Source organism: Onychostoma macrolepis, chromosome 14 (genome assembly GCF_012432095.1).
Source record: "Onychostoma macrolepis isolate SWU-2019 chromosome 14, ASM1243209v1, whole genome shotgun sequence".
In the NCBI taxonomy this organism is placed as follows: Eukaryota; Metazoa; Chordata; class Actinopteri; order Cypriniformes; family Cyprinidae; genus Onychostoma; species Onychostoma macrolepis.
The window spans coordinates 9,680,158-9,696,778 of NC_081168.1; the positions used below are offsets into that span (position 1 = coordinate 9,680,158).

General features: G+C 36.4%; 3 protein-coding genes across 5 annotated transcripts in view; 2 read left to right on the top strand and 1 right to left on the bottom strand.

Moving 5' to 3' along the window:
- The window catches only part of syce3 (synaptonemal complex central element protein 3), a 41,909-nt gene extending 26,807 nt beyond the window's left edge, over positions 1 to 15,102 (bottom strand). The window contains exons 1-6 of one of the 3 annotated variants that reach the window (XM_058797862.1): positions 14,877 to 15,102; positions 14,516 to 14,624; positions 14,237 to 14,419; positions 13,636 to 13,747; positions 8,033 to 8,123; positions 1,947 to 2,077 (exon numbers count right to left, since the gene is read on the bottom strand). In XM_058797862.1, coding sequence (XP_058653845.1) covers positions 13,737 to 13,747; positions 14,237 to 14,419; positions 14,516 to 14,624 — 303 coding nt within the window. In that variant the 5' untranslated portion in view covers positions 14,877 to 15,102 and the 3' untranslated portion in view covers positions 1,947 to 2,077; positions 8,033 to 8,123; positions 13,636 to 13,736. Of the gene's footprint in view, positions 1 to 1,946; positions 2,078 to 8,032; positions 8,124 to 12,685; positions 12,825 to 13,635; positions 13,748 to 14,236; positions 14,420 to 14,515; positions 14,625 to 14,876 lie in introns of those variants that run through there. The other 2 variants (XM_058797863.1, XM_058797860.1) reach the window with 2 other exon arrangements.
- On the top strand, positions 219 to 2,278 carry LOC131553298 (protein Wnt-8a). The gene is made up of 6 exons (XM_058797857.1): positions 219 to 371; positions 471 to 504; positions 652 to 790; positions 880 to 1,005; positions 1,164 to 1,306; positions 1,694 to 2,278. The coding sequence occupies exons 1-6, from the start codon at positions 241 to 243 to the stop codon at positions 2,246 to 2,248; spliced, it is 1,128 nt and encodes a 375-aa protein (XP_058653840.1). The 5' UTR covers positions 219 to 240; the 3' UTR covers positions 2,249 to 2,278.
- On the top strand, positions 5,289 to 12,279 carry lcp2b (lymphocyte cytosolic protein 2b). Its single transcript, XM_058797854.1, has 15 exons — positions 5,289 to 5,705; positions 6,346 to 6,408; positions 6,825 to 6,871; positions 7,336 to 7,401; positions 7,488 to 7,516; positions 7,622 to 7,656; positions 7,749 to 7,950; positions 8,059 to 8,132; positions 8,235 to 8,298; positions 8,373 to 8,438; positions 8,547 to 8,604; positions 8,693 to 8,750; positions 9,064 to 9,138; positions 9,364 to 9,519; positions 12,141 to 12,279. The coding sequence occupies exons 1-15, from the start codon at positions 5,628 to 5,630 to the stop codon at positions 12,264 to 12,266; spliced, it is 1,197 nt and encodes a 398-aa protein (XP_058653837.1). The 5' UTR covers positions 5,289 to 5,627; the 3' UTR covers positions 12,267 to 12,279.
- Positions 15,103 to 16,621: the final 1,519 nt, after the last annotated feature.

Here is a 16,621-nt window from a genome sequence, read left to right on the forward strand (position 1 = left end):
TCAAATGTTTATTGGTGAATAAACGGTGTAAAATCACTCCCAATCACAATTGAATTATGCATCAGCTCCAACGACTTTGGGACCCTGCCGGCGGGGAGAGAATAAGCTGTAGTGTATTGATATCCTTTGAAGTGCACTGGAGGCGTTTCCTTGACTTGGCTGGTGACTGTAGACCAATAGCTTGACAGGAATCCTGTAACAAAAGGTATTCTGGCCCCCGTTGGGAGGAGTATAAAATACATGAAGGCACATCACTTTCTCGAAACAGTACATTGCTTGCTTTATCGCTGTGGATCTAAACTAATGGCTTATTTCTTCCTTTGGGTTTTTTTATTCTTTATTTGCGAGAAGGCTCTCCCTGGGCACACATGGTGAGGCTGCATTAGAGAATTATTACCAGTTGTGATAATGTAAACATAATTGCTCTTGTTAACATGACGCGTATTTTATTTTGCCTTTTGCTTCCATAGGAAAATGAACAATTTGCTGATGACTGGACCAAAGGTAATCTATTTTCTTAGCTTTGGAAAAAGAAAAGAAAAAAAAAGACCACAATATCATCTGGTTTTGTGGCGTTTTTAAAATGTATTTATTTATTTTTGTATCACATCAAAATCTCCAAAATCTTTCTTCTTTTTATCTTCTTCCTAGGCTTATCTTACCTATGCAAGTAGTGTGCAGGTGGGTGCGCAAAGCGGAATACGTGAGTGCAAACATCAGTTTGCTTGGGACAGGTGGAACTGCCCAGACAGCGCGCTGCAACTTTCTACTCACAAAGGCTTCAGAAGTGGTAAGATTTGTTCATAAATGTGAGCTGTTTATTTCTAAAAATGTAAAACAAAAATAAAAACTACATATTAATTCTCTCAACTTCTCTAGCAACAAGTGAGACGTCATTTGTCCACGCAATAAGCGCAGCTGGCGTTATGTACACTTTAACTAGAAACTGCAGTCTTGGAGATCTGGACGACTGCGGATGTGACAGTTCGAGAAACGGCAAACTCGGTAAGAACATTACTATATATTCACATGCTAAACAAATTTTAAACAGAAAATACTACAACCTTTTTTATATGTATTAACAATGCAATAAAAGTTAAGTATTTGCTGTTTAACACAGTCACGACGCGTTTATCTAATGGGTTAAACACTGTTCATTTCAGGGGGTCGTGGTTGGCTTTGGGGAGGATGTAGCGACAATGTGGATTTTGGCGAGAGAATTTCTAAACAATACGTGGATGCGCTTGAGACTGGACAAGACTCTCGAGCTGCAGTTAATCTTCATAATAATGAAGCTGGACGTTTGGTAAGTTGAGTTGAGGAATATTTTTCATATCAAAGTTATAATACTTTTTTTTCTGTGACACATCTGACACATGAACAGTATTAAATGAATCTAAAATCCAGTATTAAAAATTAAACGAAAATAGCCTATCATACAGCTCCGCTAGGGGGCGCCATTTTTATTTTTTTTAATGTTTATTTATTTATTTATTTATATTGCGCAAGTGATATGGCAAACTATATTACGCAACTAAGCAGTTATGTTACCTCTTCACAAAAAGGCCAACCAACGTTTGTGGGTAATGAGACGTTGTTTGAAAATATTTTTGACATGTTTATGTACCTAACAAGAATAGGCTTACATACACATAAGATCTGTAAATTAACAATAGCCTACTTCGTGTTCTAGGCTGTAAAGGCTACTCTGAAGAGGATCTGTAGGTGCCATGGCATGTCAGAAAGTTGCACAATGCAAACGTGCTGGATGCAGCTTTCTGATTTCCGTGAGATTGGCAATTACCTTAAAGTGAAGCACGACCAGGCCCAGAAACTCGAAATGGACAAGAGACGAATGCGCGCGGGCAACAGCGCAGACAACCGGGTGGCCATTGCAGACGCTTTCGGCTCCATCGCGCGGTCTGAGCTCATATATCTGGAGGATTCGCCGGATTATTGTGCCAAGAACCTGAGCCTCGGGCTTCCTGGTACGGAGGGTCGGGAGTGCGTGCAACATGGGGAAAGTCTCACTCAGTGGGAAAGGAGAAGCTGCCGCAGGCTGTGCCATGAGTGCGGTCTGCGGGTGGAAGAGAGGCGCACAGAGATAGTGAGTAGCTGCAATTGTAAATTCCACTGGTGCTGCACAGTAAAGTGCGAGAACTGCTCTCAGGTCACTGTCAAACACGTTTGCGCACGGAGACACGGAGGCCAAGGACACCAAAAACGCAGACATCGAGGACCAAAATAAAACACTCTTTTCTCACGAGAACACCTCCACCTGCACTTTTATTTTTATTTTCTATTTCTGTATATAATTATATATTAAAGTATTTTTAATAAAACTGAGAAATTGAAATTGCTCGTGGTCTCGTTTATTCTTAATGTTTATCAACCTAAATCCAAATTATTCAATAACCTAATTATGAACAGTGGCTATTTCTGTATGTTGAACATAAACAGGAAATGTATAAATAAGAAAATGCAGTTTAAATCTATTGCAAAATATAGGTAACAAATTATGAAGAAAGAAACGTGAATTTAGATTAGATATGAATGAAAATGCTAAATATAGGCTAGTTTGGATATTAATGAAAATGCTTTTTTTCCCCCCATTGTTGCTTCTGGTGGTGTTTAAAACATTTCATGGTCATCCAGGGATGCTGTGAAAAAGACCAACAATTTTGTCAAAGTTACTTTAGAGTAAAATGTTTTTTAATCTACTTAACATTAACTCACAATAGTTAAAGTCGACTTCTCTTTTTGCTCCCGTCTTTCCTCAGATTTCAATAAAATTTTCATAAATTTTACTCTCATTGCCTGCGTTCAACCAAAGTGATTTACTTAGATCAAAATGACGGGGAAAGATGGCAGAGGCTTTGCGTGGTTTTAAAACAAGGTTACAAGACAAGCAGATACGATTATTTTCTTTGCACTGTCTGTGATTAAGCAAAGCAAGCTTCCTAAATTGCACAGAATCTCGGGGACGAAATAATAGCCTAATTAAATAGCCTAAGTGATTATCAATTATAATGGTTGCTATAGGCCTACGTTCCTATCTATCACATGCTGCACATGAGTCAGAGAGAGAAAAAATAAAAAAATAAATTTTGAAAAGTAATGATAGGGGTCTCAATTAGTACTACAGTAAAGAGCATTTATTTAATGAATACTCTTTAAGGGATTAACATTGTCACACTTCGTTTTAGGCGCCTGCCTTGCCTAGACTCGGCGCACTTTGATATGCGGTCACTGCGGACAGTATGCTACCCCGGTGACAAAAGTGTAGACAAAGCCCGTAGGAAACACGCCACCGCTGGAAGGTGTTTGGCATGTTAATCCGCGTTACCGCTGTGTTGGTGTACATAATCACACCTGCGGAAGTCACCGCGATGCATGTAAATAAATCAAAGGGAAGTATCTAAATTCCATTATAGTCACGTTACGAGGTTGAGAACACATTTCAATTGTAAAATCAGGCCTAGGCTACATCGTGTGTCAACATAGAGTGATTATGTTTTACCAAATTGCATGTTATGGCCTAATCATGACATTTGTTTTCATATAGTTTATCAGCAGAGTTCTCACTTGATTTGCCTATTACTTGATGCATAGTCAATTTACTCTGTGGGACATGCCATAAATCTGCCAAACTGTCTGGCCTGATGAATGATGGGATATTGGCTCCAGTGGGGGTCCTGACTTAGAGGACAGGGGGTGGGACTCTCAAAATATAACTAGTATGTTACAGTGAGTTCATTTACTTCCCTTGGCTACTTCCATGTTACAAGACAACAATGATTTCACTTGATATTATACTAAAAAGTAGGCTACTTGACTAAATAATAGCTCTCCTTTCAATAATAAAAAAAAAAAATAGCATTAAAAGTATATATATAAAAAATACAGCAAAAGTTTACTCAAAGTACTCCAATCAACAGAAACAAACAATTCACTCACCACAGAATGCCTATTTGCCTTTCAGGATGCTATGTTTTTTTCCCAGGCCACCCTGCTGAGCTGTGATGAATAAGGAACAAAGTGGCCATCCCCTCAAATACAGTACCATGTTGTCATCTCAGCCATGACCCCCGTTCCCATCCCCTCCTTGTCTCTTATTTTACAGACCTTTCATATGGATAGAATCAGGTTGTAATCTAGTGCAGCCCTTTGGTTTAGCCACTTCAAAACCCCAGCACTTATAGTGATCCCAGTCTGTTCCACTCCACAAAAGACCTATTTCCTTTTAGCTTAAGGATTCCACTTGCGCATGACAAAGACAAGGAATGCACTTTCTTCATCAGAAGAACTGCCACGCTCTATATCAAGCTAAGTACTGACTCCCTGACTTATTTGTCATTCATTAGAGGTTTCTGGCACTAGTTTACTAGTGTTCTTTTACATTACAGGTTAAGTCCTTGTGCCTCCTACACTGGAAAAAAAATTGGTGTAGAATTACTGCCACTCATAAATTGCTAGTAAATTTCACAAATTATTACAGAGAATCATTAAGTAACACTGAATCGAATGTGAAATTTTGAAGTAGAAAGATTAAAATAGTATGGTCTTGTAAAATTTACTCCAATTACCTTTTATTGTTTTATTTACAACTTTGAAAAAATATTTTTTGAGATCTTTTGGGTCTCAGGTTTCTTAAATATCCTAAAATATGTATAACCTCAAGTTTGGAAAAATTGTAAAGCACATTCTGAAAAATGTACCTAGAAAAAAAAAAACACTATGGCAACCTATCAAGAATTCATTTAGCTCCAACGATTATACGGTTGACCATAAATGGTGGCAAAATAAAGTGTGGTCATCTTTAGGATATCTTTAACACCTAAAACATTTGAAACTAAAGTTCCTTCTGCTTTTTATTCGCTACAAGCTCCCAGCCCTATGTAAAGCACCCTGGGTACGCAGCTACTTCACTTTGTCAGTCCTGCTGGCCTGCGGTTGACTGATGAGTCCCATCAGCTCTCACTTTGGTGTTAGATTGCATGCTGTTCTGTTCCCAAAAGGGATATTTCCTTTTTTTGTTTGGAAAATGCAATGCATAACAGGTGAATAGGCACCGGGGATGTGCTGATCTACAATGATGGAACGCATTGCATCTTATCTCGTCTAATTGTTTATTTGTGGTCATGGCCTAGTTATTTGCTCGTGCCAAGAACATGTGAGACCATTTGCTTTTGATGTGTCCGGTCTATAATGAGTGTACTTTTGTAACCCTTGCAATGCTTTTAACATGCAATTTGTTCATAACTAAACATGCACACTAGATTTATTAAGGTATGTTTCTGTTGCATTTATGTTATAGGGCCTCAAAAGTGCAGTCATGTACAAAGGTATAATGTCCTAGTCATGCTTTGAAAGATTTGACTTTCACATCTTTGGTGATGAGGCACTTCCTCTATACAAAGTTACAGGAAACAGACAGAGCTGAGAGCTTGCTATTCTGTGTCAACAGTATCATCACACTCAGTCTTAGACCAACTAGCCACAAGCAAGAAAAGCGCCTTGCAACTTTCAGCAAGATTGTATACTGTAATAGCCAGCATCATAGATTTTAAAACAAAAACTCAACAGTCCCTTTCCACTGTATCGGAGAAACAACCAATCCAATCACAATGAGTTTTGAAAGTGTACCGTCCAGGTCAGAAGTGATGGGCTGGAACTCTGGAAACTTGGTTGATTATCTCAAAAAAGTGAGTATGTGAAATTTATCCATTTTTCTTTTGACAAAAAACAAGACACATTCCATTTAAATGTCTTAAAAGTAGCTGTCAACATTACGAAGTTTATCATGTAACCCTTATGTTGTGTTCGTTTCGAAATTAAGCACACTTCTAGACTCTAAAACACAGTTGGTTTTTGTAATGATGCCTTTAGTGGTAAAATGTCAAATGTGACTTTGAATGCTCTTTGAGAGGGTAATCTTTAGAGATCTTATTTTTTTTTTTAGCCACGTTCTTGTTCTTCAGTTGCAGCGCTTCAAGTGTGACTGATAGATTTCCACGCAATGTGGTTTTCTGAACTGTCTTATTTCAGAGTTGTGTAAAGCTTCTAATGAACTAAGTTCATTTATTTCTTTGATTTGCAGTCATGTCAAAACTATCCAAAACAGATGTAATTCATTAAAAAGAGATAGAAATTATGTATTATAAAAAAATTGTCGAGTGTTTATATCAAATCCTGAACTTTTTTTTTTATCTTAGATTAAAACATGCTGCTGTGTCTGTACCTTTAACACAATAGACTGTTTGTCAAATGTCTATGACTGAGTTTATTAAATGCAAAGTGTGACTGCAGATCAGTTTTCAGCCATCACACTTTTTTTGTTTTCAGATGAAACTGTTGGGGTGTGATAGAGTGGTGAAGAAAAGCAATATGAGTGGTGCAAGATTCTTGGTAAATTTGTTCTGTTTCTATGACAAATACACTAAAACTCAGACCAATCTTACTTCCAATTTAAACTGTACTGCATGCACTACATTGTATTGTATATAACCATCCATAAACGGTATACAGTATTGTGCAAAGGTTGTAGGCACATTAGATTCTTCACCAAAAAAAAGAGACTTATATTGTTTGCTTTAGTGAGCCAAAGGAAATATGTGTTTACATTTAAATTAATATTAATGATCTGAGATTTTTGTATCACTCAATGATGGACTCAAAGATGGTGAGTATTTGCCATTAGTAGTATTATTACTACTAATGGCAAAAAGACTTTCACAGAGTACTGTATAAAACTACCAAAAGTGTGCTCAGACAAGCCAAATCACAATACAGAACAAATAATTCCTGTTTCTATCTTATTCTAGAACATGACTGATAAGGACCTTAAGAAGTTCCCTGCAGCACATATACCGTGAGTTTTAAGCTCAACATCAAGAACAAAAATCTCCCAAATATGGTAAAAAAATAGAAACTACACATATTGGCTAGGATAAAGGACATGTGCCTTCTGCTTCTGCTATGTCTGCATTGGTAGATATGTGAAGCAACTTGTATTGGCTGGAAATTGCATTAGATCATTTCATTAGTTGGGATTCAAACCCACTCTCTTGGCATTGCTTGTACCACGTTCTACTGTTTGGGCTACAGAAACACTAATATAGACTATAGCAACTGTCCAATACAAGACAAAAAAAGAGTCTGAGTCACCTAAAAGTTACCAGTCAGACTGTTTACACAATGTATCTGTAAATTAAATTTGCCTCCAAATACTGGTTTATAATGCATATTCAAAATAGTATGTTGAGCCTGTGATAATCTTTCTTTCTCCTGTTACATTGCTCTATATTTATTTACTTCTGTTTTTCTATTTGGAAGATTTATCACAAAGATCTGCAGAGATATTAATCAGAATAACAAACAAAAGAAGAGTCTGTTTCATAGGTAAGCAAGATCACGTTTCATAAACAAAGCTGAACTGTCTCTACATGCACGAGAGTCTGTCATTTATAATCCTTTGCCTTGAATAGATCAGATCATCGGATGCCTCCAAACCAAGGTAACTCTTGTGCAGCTACATAAACAACTGCGGTCACACTACTTAACCCATTATGTGCACTACCTAAAATGTTTCTACATTATTTTCTTGAACAAAAAAATGCAGAACCTAATCCAGGAGGTTGGGATTCTGATGAATTTGTAAGTCCCCATGTTATACTTTTAAAAAATTCCTCTCAACACTATTTTTTGGAACTTAGTATTAAATGCAAAATGTGTATTTATATTTCCAGGACCAAGAAGGAAGTGACAACGACTATGAGGAGCCAGATAATAGTAATGAGTGTGAAGACAATTACATATGCGCAGCATCATGCGATATTGAGGATGATGAGAATGCTGATGATGACTATGAAACACCTCCTAGTGAAACACCTTCTGAATTACCGACTCACTTTCGTGTTGCCAAGCCTCTTGGTGACGGCGATTATATAGGTACTTCACAATACTAACACAAATCACTAATATGTACATAAACGAAAGAATCTATGTATCTCAATCAGTAAAATTCACTCACCCGTTCTGTCGTATGGTGGTGTGTAGACAGCGGCCCACGTGGTTCTGCAAGACCACCTCAGGACTACAAGTCAGCATCTCTTCCCAGAGGGCTTTTGAATGTAAGCAAAGATCTTTTTAGTATAAATATATCTTAATGATTCTTTTTACTGTAAATGCTGTAACTATAGGGTTGTGCATAAGATGACTGTTTTTACTTTCAGACATCTAAGCCTCCATCACGACCGGATCCCTCTCCACACAGGCCTTTCATTCTCCCCAATCAATGTAAGTGAGTTCAACTTCAAATTCCTCTAATATCAAAGCATGATCTCTGAACATTCTGCAAATCATATCCACAGGCAAACCTGCTGTGCCAATGGTAGATCGGAGTAAGAAACCTGGCTCATCTACTCCGTCAAAAAAAGGTATTGGCAAATCGGGTACCATTCTTTTTGTATTTGTATTACCTTTTGTACTGTATGGTCATATCACTAAACATTTGTTTTACCTTAATTTAAATTTGATCCTTACAGCAATAAACCAAAACACCTTACAAATGGCTTCAAAATCAGCAACTTTACCCACACAAAGGTGCATATATCTTTATCAACAACTTGCATTCATTCTTTTATAGTCAAAGAGCAGTATAGTAACTACATATTTTCAATCTCCAACACAGATTTAATATCCAACAGAGGGATGAGCTCCCTCCTCCACCTGTAGAAGTGATGGGGCAGGTGAGTGCAATCACAGTACCTCTAATAAACATGACAACAAGCATCTCACAATCCCACAAACCATCCAGTAATGTAAAACACGCAGTTAGACTTGATAACCACAAGATGGCACTGTTGCTGCACGTGGTCCTGTGGGTTGGTGGTTTGTTTAACAATGAGGCTAAACAAAAGAAATTTAAGCCTAGTACTGGTTACATGCCTTGAGCATTATTTTCAATCACAGAAACTATAAAATGTGTTTCCTGCTGTAATAATAAAAGCAAACACATACTACTCCACAATGTAAAGGCTGAATGTTTCTTTATTCACTCAGGACATGGATCCACGGTGGTATGTCGGCCAAATGTCACGAGCAGAGGCCGAAGTCTCACTCAGACAAATGAATAGAGTGAGTTCCACCACTAAAATGTTTTAAAATGATCTAAAATGCACCCCTGCCTTCAAATTATTCTAAGAAAATGTGAATAAAAAACCTTTATGAGAGAATTAATTTGTAATTTAAAGACACAATAAAAAATCCAGGCTTTTGTATATAAAGAGAAAGACAAAACAGAGAGAGCAAAAAATATAGAACAAGTGTATGAAGACACACATACATTATGTCTTTTTTTAGGATGGCACTTTCTTGGTGAGAGACAGTTCAAAGGGCTGCACAGAGCAGCCATACACACTCATGGTTCTGCACCAGCAAAAAGTGTACAACATCCAGATCCGTTTCCTTGGAAACAGCGATGGATATTCCCTGGGCACAGGCCTAAATGGTATTGAGGTAATGGCATCTGTTGATTCTGACAGAAATGTCACTCATGAATGATGTCCTGATTAACACTGTAAAGCCTGGCATATAAAATAATATATATATTTTTTTCTCGAAATAGAACAGTTTATCAAACATTAAAAAAAAAAGTTTGCATACAGTCATGGCCAAAAATATTGGCACCCTTGGTAAATATGATCAAAGAAGGCTGTTAAAATTAATCTGCATTGTTAATCCTTTTGATCTTTCATTAAAAAAAATTCACAAAAATCGAACCTTTCATTGGATAATAAGAATTTAAAATGGGAGGAAATATCATTATGAAATAAATGTTTTTCTCTAATACACATTGGCCACAGTTTGCGGCACCCTTTTAGTCAATACTTTTTGAAACCTCCAACAGCTCTAAATTTTCTCCTATAATGCCTGATGAGGTTAGAGAACACCTGACAAGAGACCACAGACCATCTGGTCAGAGACCATCCGTTCATCCAGAATCACTCCAGACCCTTTAGATTCCCAGCTCCATGTTGGTGCTTCTTCTCTTCAGTTCACTCATTTTCTACAGGGTTCAGGTCAGAGGACTGGAATGGCCAGCAGAAGCTTGGTTTTGTGCTCAGTGACCCATTTTTGTGTTGTTTTTGAGGTTTGTGTTTGGATTATTGTACGGTTGGAAGATCCAAACATGGCCCATTATAAGATTTTTAACAGAGTCAGTCACTTATTGATTTTTTATCTGTTGGTATTTGATAGAATCCATGATGCCATGTGTCTAAACAAGATGTCCAGGACCTCCAGCAGAAATATAGGCCCACAACATCAAAAATACAGCAGTATATGTCATTGTACACATGGGGTACTTTTTATCCCTGTGTTCACCAAACCCATCTTGAGTGTTTGCTGCTAAAAAGCTAATTTTTTAGTTTCATCTGACCATAGAAGCCAGTCCCATTTGAAGTTCCAGTCGTGTCTGATAACTGAATATGCTGGAGTTTGTTTTTGGATGAGTGAGGAGAATTTTTCTTGAAACCCTCCCAAACAACATGTGGTGATGTAGGTGCTGTTTGACCATTTTTTTTTTGAAGGATTTCTGACCCCGAGACTCAACTATTTTCTGCAATTCTCCAGCTGTGGTCCTTGGAGAGTCTTTAGCCACTCAAACTCTCCTTCTCACCGTGCATTAGGACGATATAGACACACGTCCTCTTCCAGGCAGTTTCGTAACATTTTATGTTGATTGGAAATTCTTAATTATTGCCCTGATGGTGGAAATGTGAATTTTCACTGCTCTAGCTCTTTTCTTAAAGCCACTTCACTAATTTGTGAAGCTCAATTATCTTTTGCTGCACATCAGAAATATATTCTTTGGTTTTTCTCATTGTGATGGATGATTAAGAGAATTTGGGCTTTGTTTTCCCTCCTATTTATATTTCTGTGAAACAGGAAGCCATGGCTGGATAATTTCATGTTCATAATCACCCTGGAGTGCTCAAAATTGTGAATATGAATGGGAATATACCTCAGAGATATTTTACTCATAAGAATTTCTAGGGGTGTCAATAATTGTGTCCAACGTGTATTTGAGAAAAACATTTATTTCATGATGATATTTCCCCCCATTTTAAATTCTTATTATCCAATGAAAGGTTAGATTTTTGTGAATTTTTTAATAAAAGATCAAAAGGATTAACAATGCAGAGTAATTTTCACAGCCGCCTTTGATCATATTTACCAAGGGTGCCAATATTTTTGGCCATGACTGTATGTGTTTATTTTGTTGAGTATCACATCAAGCTTGTCTGGCTAGTATAGTATGATAAAAGTGATATAGAAGAATATGAAGCTTATAATGGGGAAAATGCCTTAATTTTAATCAGAGGCCCATACAGAGTGAAAATATGCAATTTGGTGCAGTTGCGGATATTTGAATTATCAAAAAGTAAGCTAAAATTCTGATAGCTTGTAATGTAATTAAATGAGATATTTGTTGCATAACTAATATTAATAGCATTTTTATGTAAGTATTATGCTGTTACTCAGTAATGTCTTGGTAATGATATATTGATTATTAGTTTGATGAAAGCTCTGTCATTTATATTGTGGGGGCAAAACAAATAATGCAAAGCAATACAAAGATGACTAAGAGACATACAAATAAATGTATGTAATAATAAAACAAAACAAAAAAAGATGTAAAGCTAATCAAATAAACCTAAGTTGCTTCAGTATAGTAAGTGTTCATCTTGAAATATTACTAACAGTATATAAGTTTCTCTTACATTTACTTTATCAAAATCACTAAAGATTTCACGGCAAAAAGACATGTTTACCACAACTCTGCAGGAGATGTTTTTAGAATGATACTTATATACTTGTTTAGGACTTTTTCTTGTTGAAAAAACACAAATTATCAATCAGATGACAGAAGGCATGTAGCAGATTGTGTACAACAGTTTTGATCATGTTGATAAATTGGAGGCCTTAGAAAGTTGTGTATCAAATATGATACAGTAGGCTTTATAGGGTTAACTAGGGTTAATTTGAGTGAAGACTGTGTTTTAGATTATCAGCAGTGGTGATTTTTATTGATTCTGTGAGATTCCCTCAATCAATCGACTGTATGTGTGTCCCAGAATTTCTCCAGTGTCATGGACATGGTCACACACCATATGAAGACCCCACTGATTCTGATAGATGGAATGGAGCGTGGAGCCGGACTTCATCGGCAGTGCTGCCTCATGCACCCGGCAGGTTTCTGACCCACAAAGCAGAAAAGCAATCTATATAATGCTGACTGGATTCCAGCATCAAACAGACTTTGATGGAATTCAGACACTTTGTCTGGTGAAATGGTACAATTGCAATGTTGGCAATCAACACCAGGATATTTAAGCACTGAAAAATGAAGTGCATGACTAAATGAATAAATCATATTCAGTTTAATTCGATCAGACATGACTGTCTACACTCTTTAAATTGAAGATGAATTTTTAAACACTTTCAATGTTAAAATCAAGAGGCATTTTTGACTTAATGTTAGCAAGAGGCAATTTTACTTACTATTATCAACTCTGAAAATGTACATTTGTCTGTTATAAATTAAATATTCCTAATGCTTTTAGCGTTTGAACTTTCTAATAAATTGTGATGTTTAAGTGAAAAAGCACTTCTCTTGAGTTACGAGTTTCATATTTAGTCTTCCATCGTCTGTTGATGGCTTAACCACGTTGGGGTTTCCACGTCAGCCTGGAGACAAGCCATGCTATCAGGGTGTGTGAAGCACACGGTCAGGTTACATTGCAGCAGCTGGATCTTCACTGAAAACAAAGGGTGTAGTGGTTGAACATACAGCAAGAAGAATGCAAGAAGAGACCCTCTCATTCCATTCTGAGTGACTGAAACATAACCAGCACCAACAGGTTATGTTTACTGTAATCAAAGTGCATAAATAGAAGCATTCTGTTATGTACTATGCAAAGGTTACTGTTAACGTACACCCAAAAGGAAAATCTATCAGTTCATTATCATTTTTCAGTAATCAATCTAAAATACGGCTATAGCAGGTTTTGATACGACTATAGAAGGTCTAATCCACAAGTAACTGTCGAAATATTCAACGATGTTTAGTCCTACTTAACTGGATATGCAGGGCTCAGGCAATAGATGAAGCCAACATGTTTTCTTGCCAAACCCAATGGCTCTGACATAATAAAACTCATTATTGACAGCCCTGGAGGATTTTCGGGATGTTCTGAGTGCTGATATGTTTGTGTTAGCATTGACGGCGGGCACAGATTAAGGTATTAGCGCTGACTCCTCGTTAACTGCCACCCTTGGCAAGGGTGCCACATTTTCTTCAAAATTTGTTCATGCAATACCCATTTCAAAGCCACCAGATGAATTTCTGCCAACACTCAAAAAAGAGGAACTATTAAACTGCCAACACATTTCAGAATTGTCAAAACATGAGTGTGTGGAGATGACTTTTCAAATTGTATATTATTATTATTACATTTCATAAGGTAATTTTACATTACTGTCGAAAAATCTAAGAAAATAAGGTTGGGATTAGGTCCAACAGTCACTGAATTACGCTAACAAAAAGAACTTGTAACATAGCAAATTTACCTTCCAATTGGTCAATCAATTCCGACATTAAATCCAACTGCTTCAAGATATAATCCAGGCCATCTGAGGTACCATGTTCACTGTTCTTGGTGGAAATTCCCTCAGACTCCATCTGTAAGTCCATTACACACAGAAGTAAGGATAATTATGTATTACCATTTATATGGTCTCTTTCTGTCTTAAATGGATGACAACACAATAAGATCTAAAAATGGAACAGCGTTTTAGGTAGCATACTAGATGCAACACGTTTTACAATCCTCATGAAGCTCAAATCATTCTAATAGATTTGTCAAAAGGTTTAGTAACTTTTTCCAAATGTGTAAACACAATAAATCACTAATCTCATTTGGACAAAATTATGCAATGAGAAAAACATTCAGAAGCCCCTTTTTGCATTTTAATAGCATTGGATTAATCAGATTCACAATCAGCATGTCTGCTTTTTTGATATCTTTATTCATTTGTATGAGGGAATAAAACCATATTAAATTACAAATATATGGTGGCACCGAACAACTCTGGCAGATTTAACTCCATTAGCTTTAACAACATTAAAATCATCCTATCAGACGCCTATGTTCTACACTGAAACTCTAACTTTTTTCTTGGGGAATATTAGGTTCTTCAGCAGCAGGATGAGAATTTTTATCTTGTCCATCTGTGGGACCACAAATGACAGCTTTGCACTTGAGGAACTTATTCTCCAGGCTCTTGAGGGATTCAGCAAGATCTGGACTGGTTCGGAGCACAACCATATCATAGGCCATCCAAGACAACTTCACTGAGGACAAAGAAAATGATTATTGACACAGTTCATTTTTTATTCACAGCATTATTATTATTATTATATTCAATGCAGTGTTTGTTTGCTATCTACCTGAAACATTCTCCATTTGTTCAGTCATCTTCTCTAAATGTTGATTCAGTTGTAATCTCTCGCGACTGAAGTCCTCACATGATTGGACACTCGAAATATCGTCAGACATCTAAAAACCAGAAAGCTCCTTAACTCCCACTGGACTGTTGTTTCTTAATCCTAAACGTTAAATTAGTTACATTTCCGCGGTGAATTAAATAAGACGAAGTTTCACACGTACATAATCAGTTCTACTCGTTTTTCCGTTTTCTGTAATTCAAATGTAACGTTACCTCAGGCCAAAGAGCCGTTGCTTTAAATAACGCTAATAACATGAATATACATGTAGTGTGAATAAAAACTCATAACTTAAGCAAATTACCTTGGTAATGCAGCAAACTGCAGACAATTGTTTTAATATTTCGTGTTTTATTGCGACTGCTGACAGTTACTCGAGCAAGGCGTGCGGTACGTAGATTTAACGGCTCTCACCACAGTTGCCAACTCTCGCGAGACAAATAAGCAACCGCAGCTTCAAAAACAAGCCCAAAACAAGCCCAATATTTTTTTGATGATTTATTATCATCAATATTATTTATTATCAATTATTTATTACCAATATATGAGCCTGCAACATATTAAACTGAAACCACTCTCTAATCTGAAAAGCAAAAACAGAAGCTATTTTACAAAAATTAGCAAACTGCAACAAAAGTGGGAACAAAACTCGTCTCCAATCACCTGTGAGCAGAATAGGATTGTAGAGATGGAAAAGGAGAAAAGCACAAGAGCTTCAAAGGGGAGCTGTATATAAAATATATAGGGGTCATTCTATGGAAATGTCAATTTTTCTGTCCCTAGCCTTTACAGAAATATTACACTTGAAAAACACTTGGTTACATTTAAAAAATATATATATTTTAAAATGAAACAATGTGTTAATTGAACAATTACACCTTCTTGAGGCATCAATGTCGCAATATTTTTTTTAAATTAATTATAAAGAATTCCAAGCACCACAAAACTGCTCATCCCCACAGCCATGTACAGCGGCAAAGTGCTTTATTTTGAGGTCAAAAACAGGTTTTTCTTCCATTTAAAATAAAATAATGTATACATAACTATCAAATAAATGACATAAAAAACAAAATGCCACATAAATATTATAGAAAAAATATAAAATATTATATTAAATTATATATTCAATTATAATATATATTATATTAAAAAGAAAATATTATATAATAATATTAAAAAATATTATAAAAAAAGAAAAAAAATCATTAAGCTGTCATGTGTGTATTCGTGAAGTCAAAAGGTAATCTAATAATGTGGTTTAAATGTTAAAAAAGAAATATATTTGAAGACATCTTGCCATACCAGGCTATTCGAACCAAATGTATTGATCAGTATTAGGATATGACTACTTGTTTTTTTATTACAGCCCGTGATAATTAATACATTACAAAACTAAAAGAATAGGCTAAAAGAAAGTCATCCCACCTCTATTTCTACTTCTGTCATCGCTTGGATTACAGCGTCACGTGTCGTCTTTTTGAATGTGATTTTTCTCCAATGAGGGGGCGGAACATATGGCAAATTACGCTACAGCACTTATATTATTGCACTAGTTGGCTATTAACTGCGAGCAGACAGAGTGTCAATCAATGCATTGGAGAATACAGGCGAACATAAATAAAAAAGCTAAGTTGCTTGTCAGATTTCCATAACAAGCGACCATATTTTTAAAAATAAGCCCAAAAAACCGCAACCCGCGACCAGGGATTTTTTCCCGCAACTTTACAAAAACGAAGCCCAAAGTCGCGTATAATACGCGGACTTGGCAACTGTGGCTCTCACGCGTGCACGCTCAAATACTGTACACCTTGTTGATTCGCCTTTGAATTTCGCTTTCTTTTAAAGTATCAGCTTGATTGTGGTAATGGGATGTCCGATTTATTTACACGAATCGGTTCTTTAAAAGTGTTTCTTTCAAAGAAAATATTAATAAAACGAGTCATCGATTATTTTACGTCATGACGTCATCTCTGACGTCCCGGCGTGGCCAGCTAAATGAATGAATGAATGAAACAATGAACACATATAAATAAATGTTATACAGTAATT

What these genes read in the sequence shown, in the direction of transcription:
- lcp2b (XM_058797854.1), top strand. Translation starts at nt 5,628, where the DNA reads ATGAGTTTTGAAAGTGTACCGTCCAGGTCAGAAGTGATGGGCTGGAAC. An exon ending in TGGTGACGGCGATTATATAG is followed by an intron (nt 7,951 to 8,058) that starts GTACTTCACAAT and finishes GGTGGTGTGTAG; the next exon opens with ACAGCGGCCCACGTGGTTCT. An exon ending in CTGTAGAAGTGATGGGGCAG is followed by an intron (nt 8,751 to 9,063) that starts GTGAGTGCAATC and finishes TTATTCACTCAG; the next exon opens with GACATGGATCCACGGTGGTA.
- LOC131553298 (XM_058797857.1), top strand. Translation starts at nt 241, where the DNA reads ATGAAGGCACATCACTTTCTCGAAACAGTACATTGCTTGCTTTATCGC. An exon ending in TGCTGATGACTGGACCAAAG is followed by an intron (nt 505 to 651) that starts GTAATCTATTTT and finishes TCTTCTTCCTAG; the next exon opens with GCTTATCTTACCTATGCAAG. An exon ending in TTCGAGAAACGGCAAACTCG is followed by an intron (nt 1,006 to 1,163) that starts GTAAGAACATTA and finishes TGTTCATTTCAG; the next exon opens with GGGGTCGTGGTTGGCTTTGG.